This window comes from Cygnus atratus, chromosome 3, assembly GCF_013377495.2.
Source record: "Cygnus atratus isolate AKBS03 ecotype Queensland, Australia chromosome 3, CAtr_DNAZoo_HiC_assembly, whole genome shotgun sequence".
NCBI classification, from domain to species: domain Eukaryota; kingdom Metazoa; phylum Chordata; class Aves; order Anseriformes; family Anatidae; genus Cygnus; species Cygnus atratus.
In genome coordinates this window covers 114,709,855-114,729,950 of record NC_066364.1, presented here as the reverse complement: position 1 = coordinate 114,729,950, position 20,096 = coordinate 114,709,855, and the positions used below count along the sequence as shown (strand labels likewise).

Genomic DNA, 20,096 nt, shown 5'->3' with positions numbered 1-20,096 from the left:
ATGCCAGGGCACATTCAACTTGCTGTCAACCACAACCCCCAGATCCCTCTCTGCGGGGCTGCTCTCCAGCATCTCGTCGCCCAGTCTGTACGTATAGCCAGGGTTGCCCCATCCCAGGTGCAGGACCCGGCACTTGCTTTTGTTAAACTTCATGCGGTTGGTGATCGCCCAGCTCTCCAATCTGTCCAGATCTCTCTACAAGGCCTTTCCACCCTCATCCGAGTCCACAACTCCTCCAAGTTTGGTGTCGTCGGCAAATTTGCTCAAAACACCTTCTAGTCCTACATCCAAATCATTTATAAAAACATTGAAGAGGACTGGCCCTAAAATGGAGCCTTGAGGGACCCCACTAGTGACCATAGGTTGTCATGTTCAACTAATAGACATTTTTTGAGGAAAAAATTCTCAATTTGAGCTTTGCTTGACAGGGTAGAAAACAATATACTATCAGAAGGAATAGAAAGAATAAAGACCAGTCTTTATTTACTGCAATGATGCTGGAAATCAAGATTTGATACTTGCTGAAAGAACCTCACTAATGGTAGAGGAAGGAGGGATGCACTGCTGTGAGCATGTAAATCATTTATGCTCTCAATTAAAAATTTACTTAACACCTACAATTTTTACCCGAGTTTGGGGGTGGGATGGTGTTACACGCTTTCACTCTTATCTTCTACCATGTCATCTTTTCTGTCATTGTTTTCTTCTGCATCCTTTCATTCCTCTGCTTGGATTGCTTTCCTTTCTCCAGAAGCTGTCTTTGCTGGTAGTCTCCCTCTCCCTTCTTTCTCAGATTTGTGTTCAATTTTCCTGACTCTGTTTTCTCAGTTAGTTACCCTTCAATTGGCCACTCAAAACAGGCAAATAAATAAAAATAACAACAACAAAATAAAATAAAAACAAGAGCAACAACAAAAACAACCCCAAACCTGTATTGGCTAGAAATAATGGCATATGGCCAGCATCAGGGGTAAGAGACCATCCTAGTTATAGGCTAGGATTAGGATATTGCAGTGCTAAGCACGGTCTTCAAACTTGCCCAGGTCTGTGCGGGGGGGAGGGGGAGGGGGAGGGCAGGCTAGATGGCTGGAATGGTAATCAGGAGCTGTAGTCTGATTCTAGGTGGCTTTTGCCACGTCTAACTATGAGGTGTTGGATCACTTTGTAGATTGTCCACCTATTGCATGGAATAGGTGTGCTAATTCTTTTTCTCCATTCTCTCTCATTTTGTGGGAAACCTGATGGGGCAGAAAGGTGGAAGATGTCTTCCCCTCCCCACTACTGTATGCAAGGGCCCTTGGTATATAGAGCTTTTCCCTGCCCTTGTGGGCAGCACTCATACAGTGCTGGGACAGTTGAACTGAATAAGGAGCCTATCTTCAGTTCACTTTGCCTTTTTCTTTCTTTAAATGATGGGGAGGATCATGTGTGAAGTATCAGATACAAAAAAAAATAAAAAAAAATTGTCCTTCTGGTTAAGGTAATACTAAGATATCCCCAAAAGAACCTCCAAGTTGTCTTTTAATTCTAAAAAATGCTATTGCTTTTCCATGAATATCTGTATGATGTCGTGTGATTTTAATTAACAATTGGCAGCCCTGAGAAGCAATCTACCTTGCAGCTCTGTACTCTAATCTCTCACTTTGGGCCTTGTCCACCATGCCTGATGTTGGCAGGGCTGACACTGAAGACACTGAAAAATGGGGGAGGTTTTTTTGAAATCAAATCACATTCTGCAAATATATTTTTCATCCTGTTTTCTTTAAACAGAATTATACAACACCTATAGACTTGTATCAAGAAATGAATAATATGATACATAAACTTATGTCAGCAAGGATAAATAATTAAAAACAAAGATGTGAACATAGAAGGAATAACCTAATCACTTATTTAAAGCAGTTTTAATTTTGTACAAAGGCAGAGCAGTCACATAATGTAATATGAAATATATAATGAACCCAGGCTGGGATCATGGTATGTTTTAAAGGATATTTTTTAGAAGGCATTTTGTATTTATAATTTAAAATAACATAGGTTTGCTTAGTCAAAACCTAGATTTACACAGTGTATTCAGAAGCACTGACCTCACAAGAGATACTAAATAGCAACATTTTCTGGCCACTAATGGACAACCTAGAAATGATGTTTTTACAGCTGTCACCTGCATGTGGAATAACTTCAACTATGTTAGTTATTATATTATTCAACTATATTATGCAATTGTATTATATGCGACTATTATGCTATATTGGACCTCACTGGAAGCAGTATCAATGTTTTACACTATGGACTTGCTATGTAGCTGCATCACGGTAGAAAAAAACTTTAGTTGATTGATTTTTTTTTTTGATTTTTTTTTTTAGGAACACAAGGATTATTTGGTATTTTAAGCTTTTCTTTGCCTACACTAGCAGTGCCTTGCAATCTCATTAGCTAAAATACTGTCTTCATGACTGTAATCCCCTTTTTCTCATGGGTGCCTGGTACGTGAGCCACTTCACCATGGCAGCTTGCGGTGGAACTCCATCTCTCAGATGGTTTTTCAGCTTCCAGCTGCCTCATCCCCCTGTAGCCCTATAAGCGCTTATGCCCATGAGCCACAAAACAATACGGGCCAAATATCTTTAGTATTACAACCCTTTCATGGGATCTACAACCTCCATTGGTAATCCATTACCAATGCCTCCCAAATTTAGCAGTGTTCCCCATCTACCTCTCTGGGAACAACTGATACTTCCCCTGTATTCACAGCTGACACACCGACTCCTAGTTTTCATTTTGAAATGTACATTTCCACCCTTCTTAGTTCTTCAGAGAAAACTGAAACCTGATGTAAAAAGGACATCATAAAATACTCCCCTCAGCCAATCACTTTCTCTTTTTTGGTGTTTTGACCAATAATTTTTTAATACCTCACATGTAGTGAGGTTGCTTCTGTCTCTTCCTTTCTACCTTAAGTTCAGGACCCTACTTCTTGCTTACAACTTGGGAGGAGGCAGGAGAAAAATGACATTACTGTCAACCATTGCACAAACAGTGTCAGGAAGTAGCAGGTCATAACAGTATGGATGATACCTTGGCATAATCACAAACCTCATTCATCATTTGGAAATCGCTTACCTTTTGTAGTAGTGAATTATCCCTGCAAGAGTTGTTCTTTCATCTGGTAGTCAAAACTCATCTTGTAACCTATTTAAAAAAAAAAATTTACACTTACAATACTGTAGTAGATGAATTGCAAACAAACAAATGAGCAAAAAAAAGACTCCAAAGCTTTCCAGATGGCTGGTTCTCACTGATGTACATTTTTTCTCTGGAGCTTCAAAACATGTTTGAATTATGAAATTTGGTGTGATTACAAGAACTTGGCGAACAGTCATTAAGGTTTTAGTCTGACGAGTGATGCTACTGAGTTAGAGAACTGAAGATGAGCAATTGTTGAACTAGTGTCATGGTGTATGTGTGGTGCTGTCAGTGTAGGGTTGTAGTGGGTTTAGGTGGCAAGGTTTTGGTAGCAGGGGGCCATAGGGTTGGCTTCTGTGAGAAGAATCTAGAAGCTGCCCCATGTTAGGTAAGGGCCCTGCTGCTGACCAGAGCTGAGCCAATAAGCTATGTTGTTTTGCGCCTCTGTGAGAGCATATTTAAGAAAGGGAAATAAAACGCTGCACCACACAGCAGCTGGGAGAGTGAGAGGAGTGAGAAACAGCCTTGCAGGCACCAAGGTCAGTGAAGAAGGAGGGGGAGAGGTGCTCCAGGTGCCAGAGCAGAAGTCCCCTGTGGCCTGTGGTGAGGACCATGGTGAAGCAGGCTGACCCCCCTGCAGCTGATGGAGTACCACAGTGGAGTAGGGTTCCACGCTGCAGCCCGTGGAGGAGACCACAGTGGAGCAGGTGGACCTGCACTGACAAAGGCTGTGGCCTGTGGAAGACCGCTGCTGGAGCAGATTTCAGGCCGAACCTGTAGCCCGTGGAGAGGAGCCCACGCAGGAGCAGGTGACCTGGCAGGAGCTGCTGCCCATGGGGGACCCAGGTTGGAGCAGTTTGCTCCTGAGGGATGGACCCCGTGGTAAGGACCCATATCTGGAGCAGTTCTTGAAGAGCTGCTGCCTGTGGGCAGCCCATGCCAGATCAGTTTGGCAAGGACTGCATCCCGTGGGAGGGACCCCACAGCACAGGGGACGAGAGTGACCGAGAAGGAGCGGCGGAGAAGCAGCGCTATAGACTGACCATAACCCCCATTCCCCAGTTCCCCTGTGCTGCTCGGGGGGAGGAGGTGGAAGAGGGTGGATGGGGGGGGAAGGTGCTTTTGGTTTCTTTCCTTTGTTTGTCACTTCTTTAGCTTGTTATTAATTAGCAATAAATCTTACTGTCTCCCTATGCTGAGTCTGTTTTGCCCGTCACAATAATTACTGCACGATCTCCCTGTCCTTATCTCAACCCTTGAGCCCTTTTCATCGTATTTTCTCCCCGTTCCTCTTTGAGGAGGGGGAGTGAGAGAGCGGTTGTGGTGGAGCTTTGCCACCCACCCGCGTAAAACCACCACAAGGGTGTGGGACCGATTCCCAGGCTCTTAATCCTTCAAGTGCTCTACTCTTACTGTCTCCTTGGACTGAAGTCATCCTTGGCTGAATTGGTGAAACCAGTGAAATTGCACCAGTAATTTATTTGCCCAAATTCACTCACTTAGCATCCCCCATACTCTGTCCCCAGCTTCAGCTGAGGTTAGGTGACTTGATATGTGCCTTCCTCGCTCCTGGCAGTGCTTGGAGAAGGGAGGCAGCTGCTGCGTACCTGGCTGTGCTCCAGCAAATCCCTCTGTGCTCCTGGGGCAGACATACTGCTCCACAAGCAGAGTCCCTTCCCCTCCTGGTGCAGAAGAAAAGGGGGGAAAGGCTGTGGTGGGTCGTCTGGGGTGGGCGAATGCAGTAGTAGCAGATGGTGGAAAGGAAAGTGAGGAGGAGTGGAGGCTGACAAGGGGGAAACACAAGCAGTACTTCTTGCTGGCTATTTTGAACATGTTCTGAGGCTAGCCATGTTGAGTTTTTACTTCAGGCACTGTCTTGCACCCTCCATTCCACCAGGGATCAAGTTGGCTCACAGGAAAAGGTCTTGCCCTGTAAATGCAGGGGAAGCACATACCTTTGAGGCAATGGTAGGGACAAAGACTGGGGATGTGCCTTTGACAATGAATCTCCACTTGAGAGAAGTAGGAACCATCATTTACGTCTCAGCTCCTTCTGTCTGCAATAACAAGAGCCTCTCTCAGTCTCCTTCAAACCCATCTAGTGTCAGCTCTTAAGGGCCAGGAGATAAAAATCTTGTTATGCAGCCTGAGGAGAAAGCCACGGCCTTCCTATGGCATGACTAACCGATACCGCTAGTAAGAACACCACATCTCATTTCTCATGCAGCTCATTGTCCACGTGATGTTAGAAGGACGTCATTTCATCACTGGCCTGATGATGGAGATTGCTCCCCACTCCTCAGCAAGGACAGGTTGGTTACTATACCTCAAGATACAGGGTTAAGGGCAGCATTAGCATAGAGAACAGAGGAAGCCGAAAAAAAAACCACTGGAGTCCTTCTAGTTTAAAAAAAAAAAAAAGGGGGGGGGGAATTACCCCTGGGGTCAGCAAGAGCATTAACCATTGTGTGTTGCTGCAGAGAGTCAATCCCTGTTCAACACCAGACATTAGACAAATCACTCTGAATTACTAATCTGTAGCTTAATTATTCAAGAAGAGGAGGAAATGGCAACTATTCATGGCAAAAAGAAGGAGGCAGGTGACTGCAGTTCCCTAATATGAGCCCAACGCGTTCAGGAGACCCAGGGGCCATCCATCCTGCACTACTGTCAAAGAGGTCCCTCAGAAGAGACCTGTAAACTGGGGAATGACGCTGCTGCTGTTGCATTAATGCCACATTCTTGCTGTCCCTACCTGGTAAGTAACACACCCCACAGTGAGCAAATGCATAAGTATTCAAGTGACCAACCTGTTCTGTACCTACCAAAGTGTGGTTTGATGTCTGTTCTTCAGGTTTATTGCCAAAAGACAGTTCCTTTGAGGCTCAAGCAGCTGCTGTCTTCTGCAGTTGTGGACTCCTGCAGTGTGTCACCACCAGTATATGAATTAAATATGAATGCTGAAGATAAGGTGAAGAGATAAATAACAGTCTAGCTGGAGGAGATGCACTTAAGCCTGCGCAGTGGATGTGGTGGGACTCCTTTTTAATTAGTCACTGTCCGTCAAGTCACTATCGTGCAATAACCTGCAGATGGTTCAGCAGTGGGTGGCATTAACATACTCGGCTCTCTCTGGCATGCAGGTGCCCTGCGCTGTCCTTCCCATCGTCCCTCTTTGCCAGCAGATGGCCTTGTTTTCTGTCACTGTCAGGCGAGGTGAGCAAAGCACGCTTGCTGTCATACAAAACACATTTGGCTGACTCCCAGTGGGCTTACACATCTGCCCAGGGTGGGGAGGAAAGACAACTGAGTTCATTTGATGTCACTGACTTTTTGCAGAAGTACCAGATGAAAAATGTGTCAAGCAGCAGAATTGAAGTATCAAAGCTCTTCAGACAATCTGCCAATTTGATTTTTGTTTGCTCTTCTATGCAGAATCACAATCCGATCACACAATGTCAGTTTCAAGGGATCTCTGACACTAGTGCAGTATAGAAAGCCCCTAGGTACTCTGCATGCATGTGGACTTGCATTGTACAAATATATATAAAGATGCAGATGACATCAAGGTTGCCTGTATTTTAGTAAGACCGATGATATCATACCACAGTTTCTCAGAAGTTTTGAGGAAGATAAGACAATCTAAGTCCTGGAAAAGAAAGAACAGGAAGGTATGTCAATGGGAGGGATACATAAAGTAATGTTACTAGTTAAGTCACTTCCTAGAAAACTTACAGGAAAATCTAGGAAGATATAGGAAATGTTTACATAGGACTGGAAGGGACCTTCTGTTGCATGCACTGTCATATAATCCATGATACAAACTTAAAACAAAGAAAAAAAAACACAAAACAAAGGGTCTTCAGTCTTCACCGTGCCTACCATATGGCTACTAAAAAAATTTGCCTTATTTTCCACTTAAATATATTGATGGGGAATTTACTTCCACTTTTATAAGCCAATCACAAGCATTGAGATATTAGGGTACTTGGTGTTGAATAACACTTGATGGGACTGAAAAGAAAGGACAGTCAACTGCTAAACTAAAAAATCAACAAGAAGAATTCATGAATTGGACTCTTTTTTTTTCCTCTTTATGGTTGAATTCTTTCTTCCACCCCAAAAATCCCAAACTGAAAAATCCTTGCATTTTTCATCAATACTTAAAGTAGAGAATTGAGTAAGCATAGATTTCTTGCAGTTGATTAATATGGCTTCCTTTAAAAATTCCAACAAGTAGTAGTTATTGTTTTTCTATATTTTTGATCTGTTATTTGTAATACTACATACTGTTATTTAAGCAGTGATTGTGTTGATACTCTTAGAATTTATTTGCAGGCAATGCCAAACACCTTTAGCTAGCCTAAACGCTCAGGTGGAAGTCAACTTGATTTGAAATGTGTGTTTTCTTGCCCTTTCAAACACGTTTAGGGGGCACTGGGGCTTTGCTTTTCTTAAGACACTAAAGAGAAACGATCTCTCAATAAGAAGGTGGAGGTAATGCTATCTTAAGATCCAAAAAATGTTGTTCAGCACTATTTTTTTTGTCATTAAAAAGGGCAAAGAAACTCAACCCCTTCCTTTTAATGTCCAAATGGAAAAACACAATCTTATTAACAGCATTATCATGAAAGCTCTGTTTTCCTCTCTGCTGCATTATCCAGCTTCTGGAGGAACTCTTCTCCAGCCACATGTTTCTGTCCTGCTGCATTCAGAGGACCTGGAGTCTAGGACTGAAGACAAATATATCACAATACAATGAGGAGATTGAGTATTCTGAGTAGATACCCTATCACACTTTTGAGTGGTAATATTCACTCCATTCAATAAGACCTCAAAAATAATAATTGCAGTGCCTGTCATTAGTATGTTGTAGGCAGAAGAAAAACATTCCTTGTTCCCAGTCATTCCTATTAACACATCTTTGTGTGTGTCTAGTTTCCTGAAAAGCCTAAGAAGAAGCTAACAGTCCTTCTGAATTATCAGATATAACATTATTTTTGTAATGAGTCAAGGACCAGATACTGGAAGAGATCTTGCTTGTCAACAGAGCTAATGTTTAATAAAGCAACCCTGGCTTTTTTTTAAATCCAAGCATTTTGTGGGGTATGGGTCCACAACACAAACCTATCATAGCCGATACAAATGATTGGGACCATGATTGGTGAGGAACAGCATGGTATTTACAGATGTGGAAAGTGAATGGTCTCATGAAAAATACGCTGCAAAAAAAGGGAAGCTTCAAGAAAATCTTTCACTGAGCTGCGTCCTATCTAACCAAACATTTGGGTAGCCAGGACTTTGCAAGGGGGAACTGGTAGTGACATCTACAGTTAAAACTGCCTAGCAATTTTGATATTTTGCCAAAATTTTAACTGTCCTGACTAAATTATTCCAAGCTTGATGTCTGCCTGAGGCTGCAATGAAATGGTTCAGCAATGTTCAAGAAAGAGTTATGAAGAAGAAGAAGCAAAAAAAAAACTTCTAACCACAATTATTTGCCCCAGCCATTTTTTGGAAGATGAAAAATCAATGTATTTTTGTTTCAATCTGCAATTTGCCTGTTGAATAACTATTGAATAGCCTTTTGCATTAAAGATGCGTGAACTTGGCTGCACTGTAAGACTTGAAGAAAACACTGATGTAAGTGGATGCTTTGCTATTGACTTAACTGAGACCAAAATTCCACCCATCAATATCAACCATGGTACCATTAGTGGCAGATGATAACACGTTGGGTAGAGCCTTTTGGCAGAAGAAGCAACAAAGTCCTCCCAGGGGAGTGTGCAGAGCAGAAGCCATGTAGCTACAAGCACTGTAGCTACTGCGCACAGCATTGAGCCCAGGGTAATAAGCCGTATCACGAGGAATATTAGCTCGAGCATCATCCTAATGCAGTTTCCAGTAAGCTCTAAGCACAGTCAGAGCAGTCTGCTCCAAAAGTCTATAGAGACATACTACCTGTAGCACAGGGAACAGTTTTTGTGCAATGTGCAGGACGACAGAAGATGAGGGTTGAAAAGATAATGAATGTCCTCTTGAGCTTGCACTAAGGACTGTGACTGAGGAAAAAATGCCTTGTGTTGCTAGCTCTGAGCTGGCTTGTGTCAGAGTACTGTAGTATCTATCCACATGATCAAAGTAAGAGCTGCAAAGGGAGCATTTATTCAAGTATTTTATAACTGTGTTTTGTTATGCAGATGATGGGTTCCTTAGTATTTCATGTCAATGTATTTTTACTAGGATCATCCAGGCCTAGAAGCAAAGAAATTAACAGTCAGATCAAGAGGTGGTATAGGGAAGAGAGGTGGGTAGGAAGGACAGTGCATAATACATCAACATGGGCTATATCAGAACTCATCTGACTGTGAGCTAATGGAGTAGACCTTCAGCTTCAACATTCTCGCTGAATTTTCCATGTTAGAGCTTGAAACACCTATCCCATTTCTATACCTACTACATACTTTCAATCAATAAGCACAGGGATGTCCAACGAAAATCCTGTCTTAAGACAACCTGAAAATAAAATGCAGAATAAGCTCCTTTGCGTGGATACTGTCATACATAGTGAGCGTGTGAATGTAGCGTCCTGCACCCTTTTATCAAGTAAGAAATAAAAGTGAAAGATTCAAGTGACATTACCAACTTTTCAAGCAATGTCTTTGGAAATAAGTTTTCAGATTGAGCTAGCTTCTCCAAGGACAGATGTAGTTTTTAGCCAACACAATCAGGTGATGTGGCTGGCTACCTCTAATGGAGAAAACTATATTAAATTCTGTGTGTTTCAGCTAATCACTTCAGAGGTTAGATTTTTTCTGAGTTCCCTGTGGCATTTTGTTTTTAATTGATGTGAATTGTTAGCACAGTTTGTCTTTTCCTAAATCTTCGTTCTAAGCCACTAGGATGTAATCTTTAGCATTCACATATTTTATATGTACTATTTATAAAGCCATAACTGACAGTGTTCTGTATTGCCATGCACTCTTAATGAAGGAAATGTCAATATTTTGCCAGGAAGAAATAGAAACAGAATAGCTGTATCTTGTCCACAGCAAGTCAACCTAAGAACTAGCTGTAAAATCTGAGGTTCTCAGGTTCACTCCAAACTCATTCCTCAGTGGCTTAGTTACATTGAGTTTTTCTTCCAATTCCTTGAAAGTGTGGCTGAAGTCAGGAGGATATCAGTGAAGCAAGGATGAAAGTGTCATCAGTTGCAGTGTGTTTAGAAGTTCAAGTCTGTAAACAGAGATGTAGCACAATGAAAATTGCAACATGTGAATTGATTTTGATCTGCAGGCCTGACCCTACCACTTAAGGCTGCATGGGGAGTCCCAGACCCTCCCTATAGCCTTATTTCCTACAACTTCAAAGACCTTTTAATGTGAAGTTCACTCACTGTTAAAACTGCCATTGTCAGTATCTCTAGTTTTCTTGTAGAGCCACAGTCCTGACGACCGTTCCTGTGAAGACTGCCCTTCTTTCGCTGAATGAGGGACATCAGGTCATGGAGATGACATTGGAAAGGGAAAGATGATGTAAGAACAAAGAAAGGCTTTTTGTAAAGAAACTCTACTTTCACTAATTCTGAGGTGCTACTACTTGTCTGCGTTTCATGTAGTTACCCAAACATTTCAAGTCCTTGTATTTTGTTAAAACTTTTTAAAACCACAAAAATGAAGACAATAGGCCTGAATTTTATCCTGGAATAAAATCCCCTTGCACAGACAGGCAGCCTTATAAAGGTCAGTGATGGAGTATCGTCATGTAGAAGCCATTTTGGGGGTGAAGGAGATAAATTATGAGAAGAGCCAGACAGCATTATGAACCAGAATAATAGTATCTATGCTTACAGACAGTACAACCTCTGGAGGTCTGAACTCAAACCATGCAGGGATTCCTAGTGGGAGTCAAACAGTATTTGCTAGTGAGTAAGCTGTTAATCCTCACTGGAATTAAAATAATAGTAATTAATACTTTTGTCTTTTATAATAACTAACATACATGCAGCCCAATAGCAAAACAACAGCAATGAAAAAAGATAAGAAGTTTTCATATACCTTCATAAGTATACCAACAAATGTGTCCATTTCAATTATTCAGGAACCAATACTTCCAGAAACCCAAACAAAGACCTCTTTGCTAGCCCTGCGTCTATTTCGCATTCAAGCTGATGCCTTCTAAACTTAATGGGTATAATCACTGCTCCTACATCTTATGTGTTAACTTGATCCCATTACCCTTGCCAGTGATACTGGCCTCCATTGAGCTCATGTGCTTCTCATTCCAGTTCCTTTGTCATTTCCTCCACGCTCTTCCTTTTGCACAATGTGCCCTGCCTAAGCCTTAGCTGCAGGTTTGCTCCCCTTCATATATTTCTAAAGACCTGCATCCACCACCATGCCTGTGAGGAATTTCTAATTGAGTAGACATAAGCAAATAAGAACATCTGCTTAAAATAACACTTACCTCAATTATAGAAACCCCTCAGCTGGAAGGCCTGTTGTGCTGACAGGCAGTCCCTGAAATCACGTCATCATTCGTGTTGTTCTCATCACCTCTTCACTTCTCCATGGCAGCTCCAGGAGCACTGTGTCAGCTCTTAGAGGCAGAATAGTTTTTATCACATCCTGGTACAGCACCTAGTGCTAACAGCGCTCTTGTTCCAAGCTAGATTTTTATAGTTTATGGTATAGCATAATATAAACGTTGTCATTTGCCCGTGGAAGCTCTGGGCACTGTTACCAGGCTGGGGGGTACTTTGTGGCAATTCAACACCCTTATGACAGTCTAAGAAAAGTATGTTGATTTTTCTCCAGTTGGTTCCTCAGCTTTTTATCCACTGCTTCCTCAGTTTACCCCAGGTAACTTCTACAGCCATGGCTGGCTGCCCTTCCTTACTCCTGAGTGCTGTCACCAGCTCCTGGTGCTGGTGGAACTTTGGGGTGGCCAGGCTGGAAGCCCCAGGTGGCCAAACTTGGCAGTTCACTAACAATAAAGTCCAAGAGGGTGAGCTGTAGGATAAAACAGATGGGAACCTGCTTCGGCTATAAAACTCAGCACTTTGTTTGTCTTTGTGGGTGTTTATGTTTTTTCTTGATGCGGAGGTAAAGACTTCTCATATATAGCCAGAGGGGAGAGAGAAAATTGAGACCAGGCACACAACGACAGCAAACAGAGGAGCACAAGGGACAGGGTGTTACATGGACAACGCCACTGCACCGGTTTTCAGTCAGTTGCTAGCTGTGAGAGGGCTGGCTGTATGGTATTTGGAGAGGGAATCCCACACTCTTGACCGCATGTGCACTTAGAGGAGGCTCAACGCAGGGCAAGCAAGCTGAGCTGCCGCTCACTTCAAATAAACCTCAAGTAGTCCAACTGTAATTTGGAGACAAAAATTGGAAGGAAAAAAAAAAAAAAAGGCAGCTGACCTCTCAGCACGATTTAAAGCACTGCCAGGCCCTGAGATTTTCACAGAAGAGCTAAAAGGGGCTCTCGCCCCTTTCTTTGAGGAGTGTTTCTGTACTCAAGACAGTCATCTCCTGCCTCTTTTTGGGTCGGTAAGCCTCATTTTCCTCTCAACGTGAGAGAACCGGGGAACCCTCCAGCCACCTCTGAAACAATCCTTTCTCTCCCCAGCAGCGCGTTCTGCGCCAAACTCAACAGAGGCCCGACCGGTGGCAGGGGGGGGGGGGGGGTAGATTTCTTCCACACCCTTAAAAGCCCCGTAGTAAACACGGTGCGGGGGCCTGGCCAGACACAGCCGCGTGGGTGACACGGGGACAAAACACAGCCCGGCGTCACTTGCCATGCGCTGCCCGCGGCCCTGGGCGTTGGAGGAGGAGGAGGACGAGGAGGAGGAAGAAGAAGAAGAAGAAGAAGGGGGGGGGGGCGGCGCGGTGGATCGCGGCCGGGCCGGCCCAAGCGGCGCTGGGGTTCCCCCTTCCCTACCGCCCTCCTCCGCGCTGCGGGGGCTGAGGCGGGCGCGGCGGGGCCGCCGGGCGGGGGGGAGGAGGAGGAGGAGGAGGAGGAGGAAAAAGGGAAAAAAGGGAAGGGAGGAGGAGGAGCCGGGAGCCGCCGCTCCGAGGCGGGCGGGTTGCACACACTCGCACAAGCACAGTGTGCGGAGGAGGAGGAGGAAAGAGGAGGAAGGAGGAGGTCGGCGCCTCGGCGCGGCCGCGGCCACCGCCACCCTGCGCAGCGCGGCTGAGGTAAAAGGCGGCGGCGGGCTGCGTGCGCGCTGCGACCGCTGAGGGGGGTGACCGTTGGGGGGTGACCGCTGGGGTGCCGGCAGCAGCACCGCGTCGTTCCTCAGCAGCGGCTGTGCCCGCCCCGGGCCGTAACCTTGGGCTCCCCGCTCTGCCCGGGGCGGCTTCCCCGGTCCCCCCGGGTCCCCTCAGCCTCGGTCCCCAGCCCCGGAGCCCGGCGTGTGGCTGTCGCGGTGTGCGTGGGGGCGCTTCCCCTCCTCATCCTCGCTGCCAGCTGTGCAGCTCGCCGTAGTTCCTTCAGAGCATCCGGATTTTGTCAGGGCTGGGCGGTTTGACAAATGTTTCTGTGGAGTTAAGTATAACTTTTTTGCGGTGGTTTCTTTCTTTCTTTTTTTTTTTTTTTCCTTTCTTCCTCCTTCTTGGAAGAAGGCTCACCTTTGAAGGTTTTTGTTTGTTTTCTTCCAGATGAAATGAAAGGTCTCTGGGGATACGAGTGTCTGGGTTGCCTGCGTGTGTGTGTGTGTGAAGTAGATGCAGGCTTTTGAAGCCGCTTGCTCAGTGGTAACTTCCAAAGCCAGGTGCAAAACAATGTTTCCCTTTTGCCACCAAGGCTGTGCACCCTGTTTGATGCGTGGCTTTGAAATATGTGCGGTCAGACACCTGTTACTTAATGCTGTTTATCCTTTCCAGCTACAGTTAGCCAGCCTCGCTCTTCTTTATTGAATATCTGAAAATAAATGGCAGGTATTCTTTCATGCTAGCATGTAGTAGAAACCCGGGAATCTAATCTGTTTGTGAAGTGTGTGATGCGTCTTTGTTAGGTAATGCTTTCTCGAAGAGGAATGATTTTGGAAAGTTATCAAATAATCTTTATCTCTGAGAGAATTTATATAACATTAAAGTGCCCATGGGGATGCATCCATAAGAAAGACTGGCAGTCAGGGCTACCCGGAATCCAAGTCTTGCACAGCATAAATCTATATTCAACTGTAAAACACTCTCATAATGCTTAAATAATGTTTGGGCTTTCAAAATTCACATGATGTTGCACTGTGGAATTCTCAAATTAATACACGGAGTTGACGTGGAGCGCGGAGAAAACGTCGCATTTCTGATTCTGCGAAAGGATGGAGCAGATTCTTTCATAACATGCTTGTGTTGGTGGTTGTATTCTGTCATTTACTTGAGGAGTTGTAGCAAGCTGACAGTATTTTCTCTAACTTCTGAAAGTGTAACGTTGACAGTATTTACAGGCTTTTTCCGGATGAAGGGTATCTAATATTGGTGTGTTCCACAAAATAATTATTGTTATGTAGAGCGGAGTGATTTTGTATTACACAGAGATGGTTCCTTAATGTGAGTTGGGAAGAGACTTATTCCTCTCCGCAACTGGTAACTTCGTAAAGTAATTAAAATAAATTACAGTTTTCAGGGATGAGAATTCCTTTCCCACCTATTAATACCACTCTAGCTTCAAATGTCAATTTTGATTCATCTCTTGATGATAGCACTAAAACCAGGTATTAATGTGAAAGTTAAACCTCTGGTGAGAATATAACTGCATGTAGCTGTCAAAATAAAATTTTAGGATCTGATTTGATTGCTGGATGTGGATACGTACATGGTTGAGTAACAATGCCTATTATTTTATAGACATGCACCCACGCAGAGGAGCTTTGTTCTAAAACAGTTTTTTCTGTCATGAATTTATGCGTAATGTACACTCTGCTTTTTCTTACTGTGCAGGGAATAAAGAACCTTGAGAGGGAAGAGGTAAAGACCAAAAGGGGGGAAGAGAGATTTCATATGAATTTCCCTTACTGACAGAGGAAATACCTTCTTATTATGTGCCACCCAAAATCACTGGTTGTGTTCGGCTTTCCTATTTTTCTAAAATAATGGTGAGTTGTTTTGGCTTGGTATATGCTGCTGACTTCTGTTGCAGACTTGGCCATTTGTTCCAGTAATATCTGACTGTGATGATGAACTTGGGGCTATGTTAGTCTGTCAAATATTTATTACAGCTTTGTAGGAATTGATGACTTTATTTTTGCAACATTTCCGTACGCTATGTTGAAAACTTCTAGGATTATAATTTCCATACTTTGTGAGTTTACTTATTTTGTCTTTCTTGTTCATTTTTTTAACTTGTCACTTTTAGTGGTCTACTTGTATTGTTTTGTGGTTTACTTTCCCTCAGTGGTTTTAACAGCTCAATTGCTGTTCCTTCCTGTTTGTAACTTGCAGAAGAATGAAGTCTGAGACTGCTGTTTTCATATTTTTCTTAAAATTGAATTAATCCCTTTTCCAGTTGGAAGGGAGAAAAGGGACAGAGGAATGCTTATCAGAATTTTAAAAATGAGAACAAAAACTTAATCCAGGCATTTCACCTAAGAGTAACTAGTTATGAAAATTGATACCTCATTGATTTTTTGGAGAAGACTGGTTTCCTCTGTAGTTTTAATCATCTCTCTCATTAGACTCAGAAAATTGTTGTAAATTAGTTTAGAACTGAAATTTTCCAATTTGTAAAATCTCTGGATGGTTGTTGGTGGGAATCATTATGAAAGGTTGCATAAGCATTATTTGCAGGGTGGCTAATGAGTAGCCTGGGCTTAGTTCCATTCTCTAATAAATAGGTGCATTGTGCCGCTTCAAGTATTGCAAACTTGATAGCTTGAGTTCATTTACTGATTTTGCAAGATGTGTTATATGTACAGTTTTGGGAAGACTCTTTAATGTCATCAGAGGTTGTACGTGACGGAGATATTTATGACAGGCTATTAACCTGTTTTTTGTTGCTGTTTCTTTGTTGTTTTTTGATTATTTTTATTATTATACTGTTTAGGACATCTTTTTATGAAAGACTCGTGTAGTACTTATCACAACAAAATGACTTAAGTGCATGCATCAAAGGCTCGCATGAATTTTATTCAGTGGGACTTTCTGGGAGCAGGCTTTGTGGTACTCTTACTGCTGCACTAAAAGTATGTGTAGGCTTGACTTTGATGTGTGGTATTGGACTTGTATTTCCAAAGATCTGACCTCTAGTGGGTTTGAATATATGCAATGCCGATATAAATACCAAAAATACTGTGCTTTGATGTTAAGGGGCCTGCTTTGCTTATGCTCTCACTCTGAACATTAACTGTAAAAATCTATCTCACTGTTCCTTACCCATCTCTTTAAGGTAGAGGTTTCTGGAAATTTTCTAAATATGGATAAAGAGGTTTATGAAACTGTGGAAGACAACAGTTCCAGAATGGCTCAGAGTCTAACTAACAATGCCAGCAGTAACTTCCAGGTTCCAGAAGGATGTACTGATACATCTGAGTGCTTAGAACAGAGCTACAACTTGAGTAGGAGTGTCAGGATGGCCCTTTCACAGCTGTTCTTGTAGTGTTAATGCCAGGACTCTGTACTTTCAGGGCAGTATGATTCCGGGCAGTTATGTGAGGCACAGAAATAGATGGAGCAGCAGTATTATGGCTTCAGAGATTCCTCTCCAGCAGCCTTCTGGATGTTGGGCTGATCTTATACCTGTGAGGATATTGCTGCTGGGATCTTGGAGGAAAACCAATAGTTATGTTCCCTCCTTTTGAAGACCTATATCAGCCTTATGTAAGGTGGTGAGGTGCTGTGGTTTCTTTTGTCAGTTTGTCTATACAAGGCATTCTCTGGTGAGGCTGTTACTGCTGTTAATAGGATGGTGCAATATCTAGGTATCATCCACTCAATGAAGAACTCATTAAATCTGCACCCAGGCAACAGCAAAAGGCTATCAATTTCTGGAGAAGGAAGGGATGAAACAAAACTCTCTTCTCCTCTACTGAAGAGCCCAGCCATCAGGCAGACTGTTACAAAGTCATACTGGCCTGTTTGGCATGTTACTAGGCTTTGATGAACGGTATTTGCCAGTGGTTGTAAAGCTTTGTTTTACCTTTGGAGTTCTAAGAAGCACCAGTCTGTCTTTTCTGTGCAAGGAAACCTGTTCCAGGGATCAGTGCAGTTGTCGCTCATGAAAAGGGAAAACTGCGAGGTCTCCAGCTAGGTAAAGCCACTTGCCTCTTTCACAGCTTAGGTTTCTGTGGCCACTTGGGCCCTTACTTTGACCTCTCTGCGGCTTCCTGCTCTTCCATTGCCAGCTACTTGTATTGATCCTATCCCACCAATGGCTAAGAGCTGGTTGTGGGACAGTGGAGATCACACAGCCCATAGCTACAGGGATGGAGAGGTTTCACTTGTCCTCCCGTGTTGTGACCAACTCATTGAATGAGGAGGTGAATCCATAATCTGACTTTCTGCAATAGCTGAGTGCTCTCTGATAGCAGTTCTGCTCCATAACCAGAAAGTTTGATGTTGCATCTCTCCTCTTGCTTCTACTTGTTAAGAAACATGGTTTAAGTAGGTAAATGACAGCTGTCATATATCTAAAGTTTTGGCCTTATTTTTCATTTCACATGGAAGCTATTATTTTACCACAATGATGATGAAACTCTATGCTTGGACAATTAAGGGCTTGTTCTTTTCTCAAATCAAGAGCTTGTTTCTTTAACCAGTAACAATAACTTGGAGTTCTAGGCAACTGGGTTCACAGCTCCTAGGTTTGAGAAAAGTTGTTTCTATTCAGTTGACTTTGGGGCTCTCAGATTCTGACTTTCTTTGTGAGATAACTTTGGATGACCACAAGAAGATCTATTAAGGTGCAGGTTCAGGGTTAGGTTCAAGAGTAACTGGTCAGGTTGAATGCACTGTTCCTTTTAAGATGTTATATTGATAGATTACAACATTTCAAAGAAATGAATGATCTAGGCCTTTGCTTGCATTTTTTTTTTTTATGCAATACAATATGAAAACATGAAGAGAAAAATGTACAGATGTAATCCACCTATCAGAGTTGTATAAAAACATATTATATCTGGTCTATCATTATGCCATCTGAGGAAGTTGGATATCCAACTATATCCACATTTGTGTGCATTTTAGTGAGGAGGAAACTGTTATGAAAAATGTATTGAAGAGCACATTATTCTTGAACTTGTAGATGGATTTCTTTTTCTAACAACATCTATATTGAACTTAGGCACACATCTTCCTGCAGACTGGAAGTGAGTGACTAACAAAGGGAGCAAATAGAGTAAGGACTTAAAAGGTTAGTAAGAAACATCTCTTGGATTCCAGCGATCTAGTTTCCGTGATCCTGTGAACAATGTGATGTTGTGGAAAATAATAAGGAAGGCCTGTGAAATGTAAGCTGTGGTTTTGAACAAGATAGGTTGGATGAAAGAGCTTCTCATGTCAAAGTGGTAATTTTCCTCCTTGATCTTCTAGGCCTTCATTCCAAAACTGTAAGAGATTTTCTGTTCTCCTTTTTTTTTTTTTTTTTTTTTCCCCTTCTCCTCTATCACTCTTCTTTCCTGTGCTTGAAATTGCTGTCTCTCTCACATTTGTTTTTTGGTTTTCCTACCTGAGATGTTGGTGACGTTCATTATTCTTGCTCTATGATCTTTTGCACATTTTTTTTTTCTAGTTTCCTCTTAGTTGAGGCTATGTTCTGGATCTAAGATGCTTGTCCTTATCGCAGCCTTTAGACATCTATATTGTTGCTGCAGCTGCTAAAGGGAAACATAGGAAGGAAACAGAATTAACAGCTACAGTAAGAGCCTACTTGTTTTGAAATACTCAAATTAGGATGAAAGTTTTTTTTTTTTTTTTTTAAAAGCAATTTTCAATATTAATACCTTCATGCAAGTTGCTCTTTTCCTTATACAGACACGATAAGGGCACATTACTCTAATTCATCCAGAGTTCTTCTCAGAAAAGTGAGTGGAAATAGAAGATAAATGACATATTGGGATGTATGAAGTGGAGTCATGGAATGGTTGCTCTGGCTAGGCTGACATGATTTGTTGAACCAAACAGAATTGGTATAATCATTTCTGTGAAGGACTGTGATCAGAGAAGGAACAGTGGTTTTGAAGAAGAAGGGGGAGGGGCTGAGAAACTCCAGGTAGGTTTGTTTGCAGAAATTACAATAGAGCATATTTTTGTGAAAGGAGAGGTTGTGTGGCAAGGTCTGCTGATCAAATGGACTATGTATTGTTCCTAAACTTTGACTGTAAGGCAGACAGGGGCTGTTGCATGATTTAAATTATTTTTTTTCCTCCAGATATAGCTCTTGAGGGTTGGTGCAGATTAATTGGTCTCTCTGCTGGATGCAGAGAACTGTACTGCACGCCTGACATCAGCAAAGAATAGACTGAGTAATGATTTCTTTCTGGTCTTACAGTCTGTTATTTGTGTACCACTTCTCTACAAAATATGCCTCAGAATAATTGTCATATGCTAAACAACAAGGGAAGATGGAATGTGATTGCAGGTGTATCAGAGCAGCTTGCAAATGAGGTGCTGCAGTCTGGCATAAGAGCTGTTAGTTGCAGCTAATATGAGTATTTTGACATCGCGGCTCAGCTTGTAATTTTCACATTGGAAATCTCCTGCATCCCTGTATGCTGCAGGTGCAGGGGAGCTCTTGGAAATTCCCTCAGCCTGTCTGCTAGCCCTCACATGATGCAGCTATCTGCTTTGATTGGTGAATTCCCATGCTGAAGCAGAAGGTGGGGGTATGGAGGAGACGGCAGAGCTGCAACCTGGGAGAATAACGGAAGGCTCAAACAGGGCAGCCTGAGCGGGGAGGGGATTCAG

At 42.8% G+C, this 20,096-nt stretch overlaps 1 protein-coding gene across 5 annotated transcripts in view; it reads left to right on the top strand.

Annotated features, from left to right (window-relative positions):
- Positions 1-13,251: 13,251 nt before the first annotated feature.
- Positions 13,252-20,096, top strand: part of PLCB4 (phospholipase C beta 4) — a 203,252-nt gene continuing 196,407 nt past the window's right edge. The window contains exons 1-2 of one of the 5 annotated variants that reach the window (XM_050709677.1): positions 13,282-13,394; positions 15,138-15,292. In XM_050709677.1, coding sequence (XP_050565634.1) covers positions 15,290-15,292 — 3 coding nt within the window. In that variant the 5' untranslated portion in view covers positions 13,282-13,394; positions 15,138-15,289. Of the gene's footprint in view, positions 13,395-15,137; positions 15,293-20,096 lie in introns of all 5 variants that reach the window. The other 4 variants (XM_035552931.2, XM_035552924.2, XM_035552923.2 and 1 more) reach the window with 4 other exon arrangements.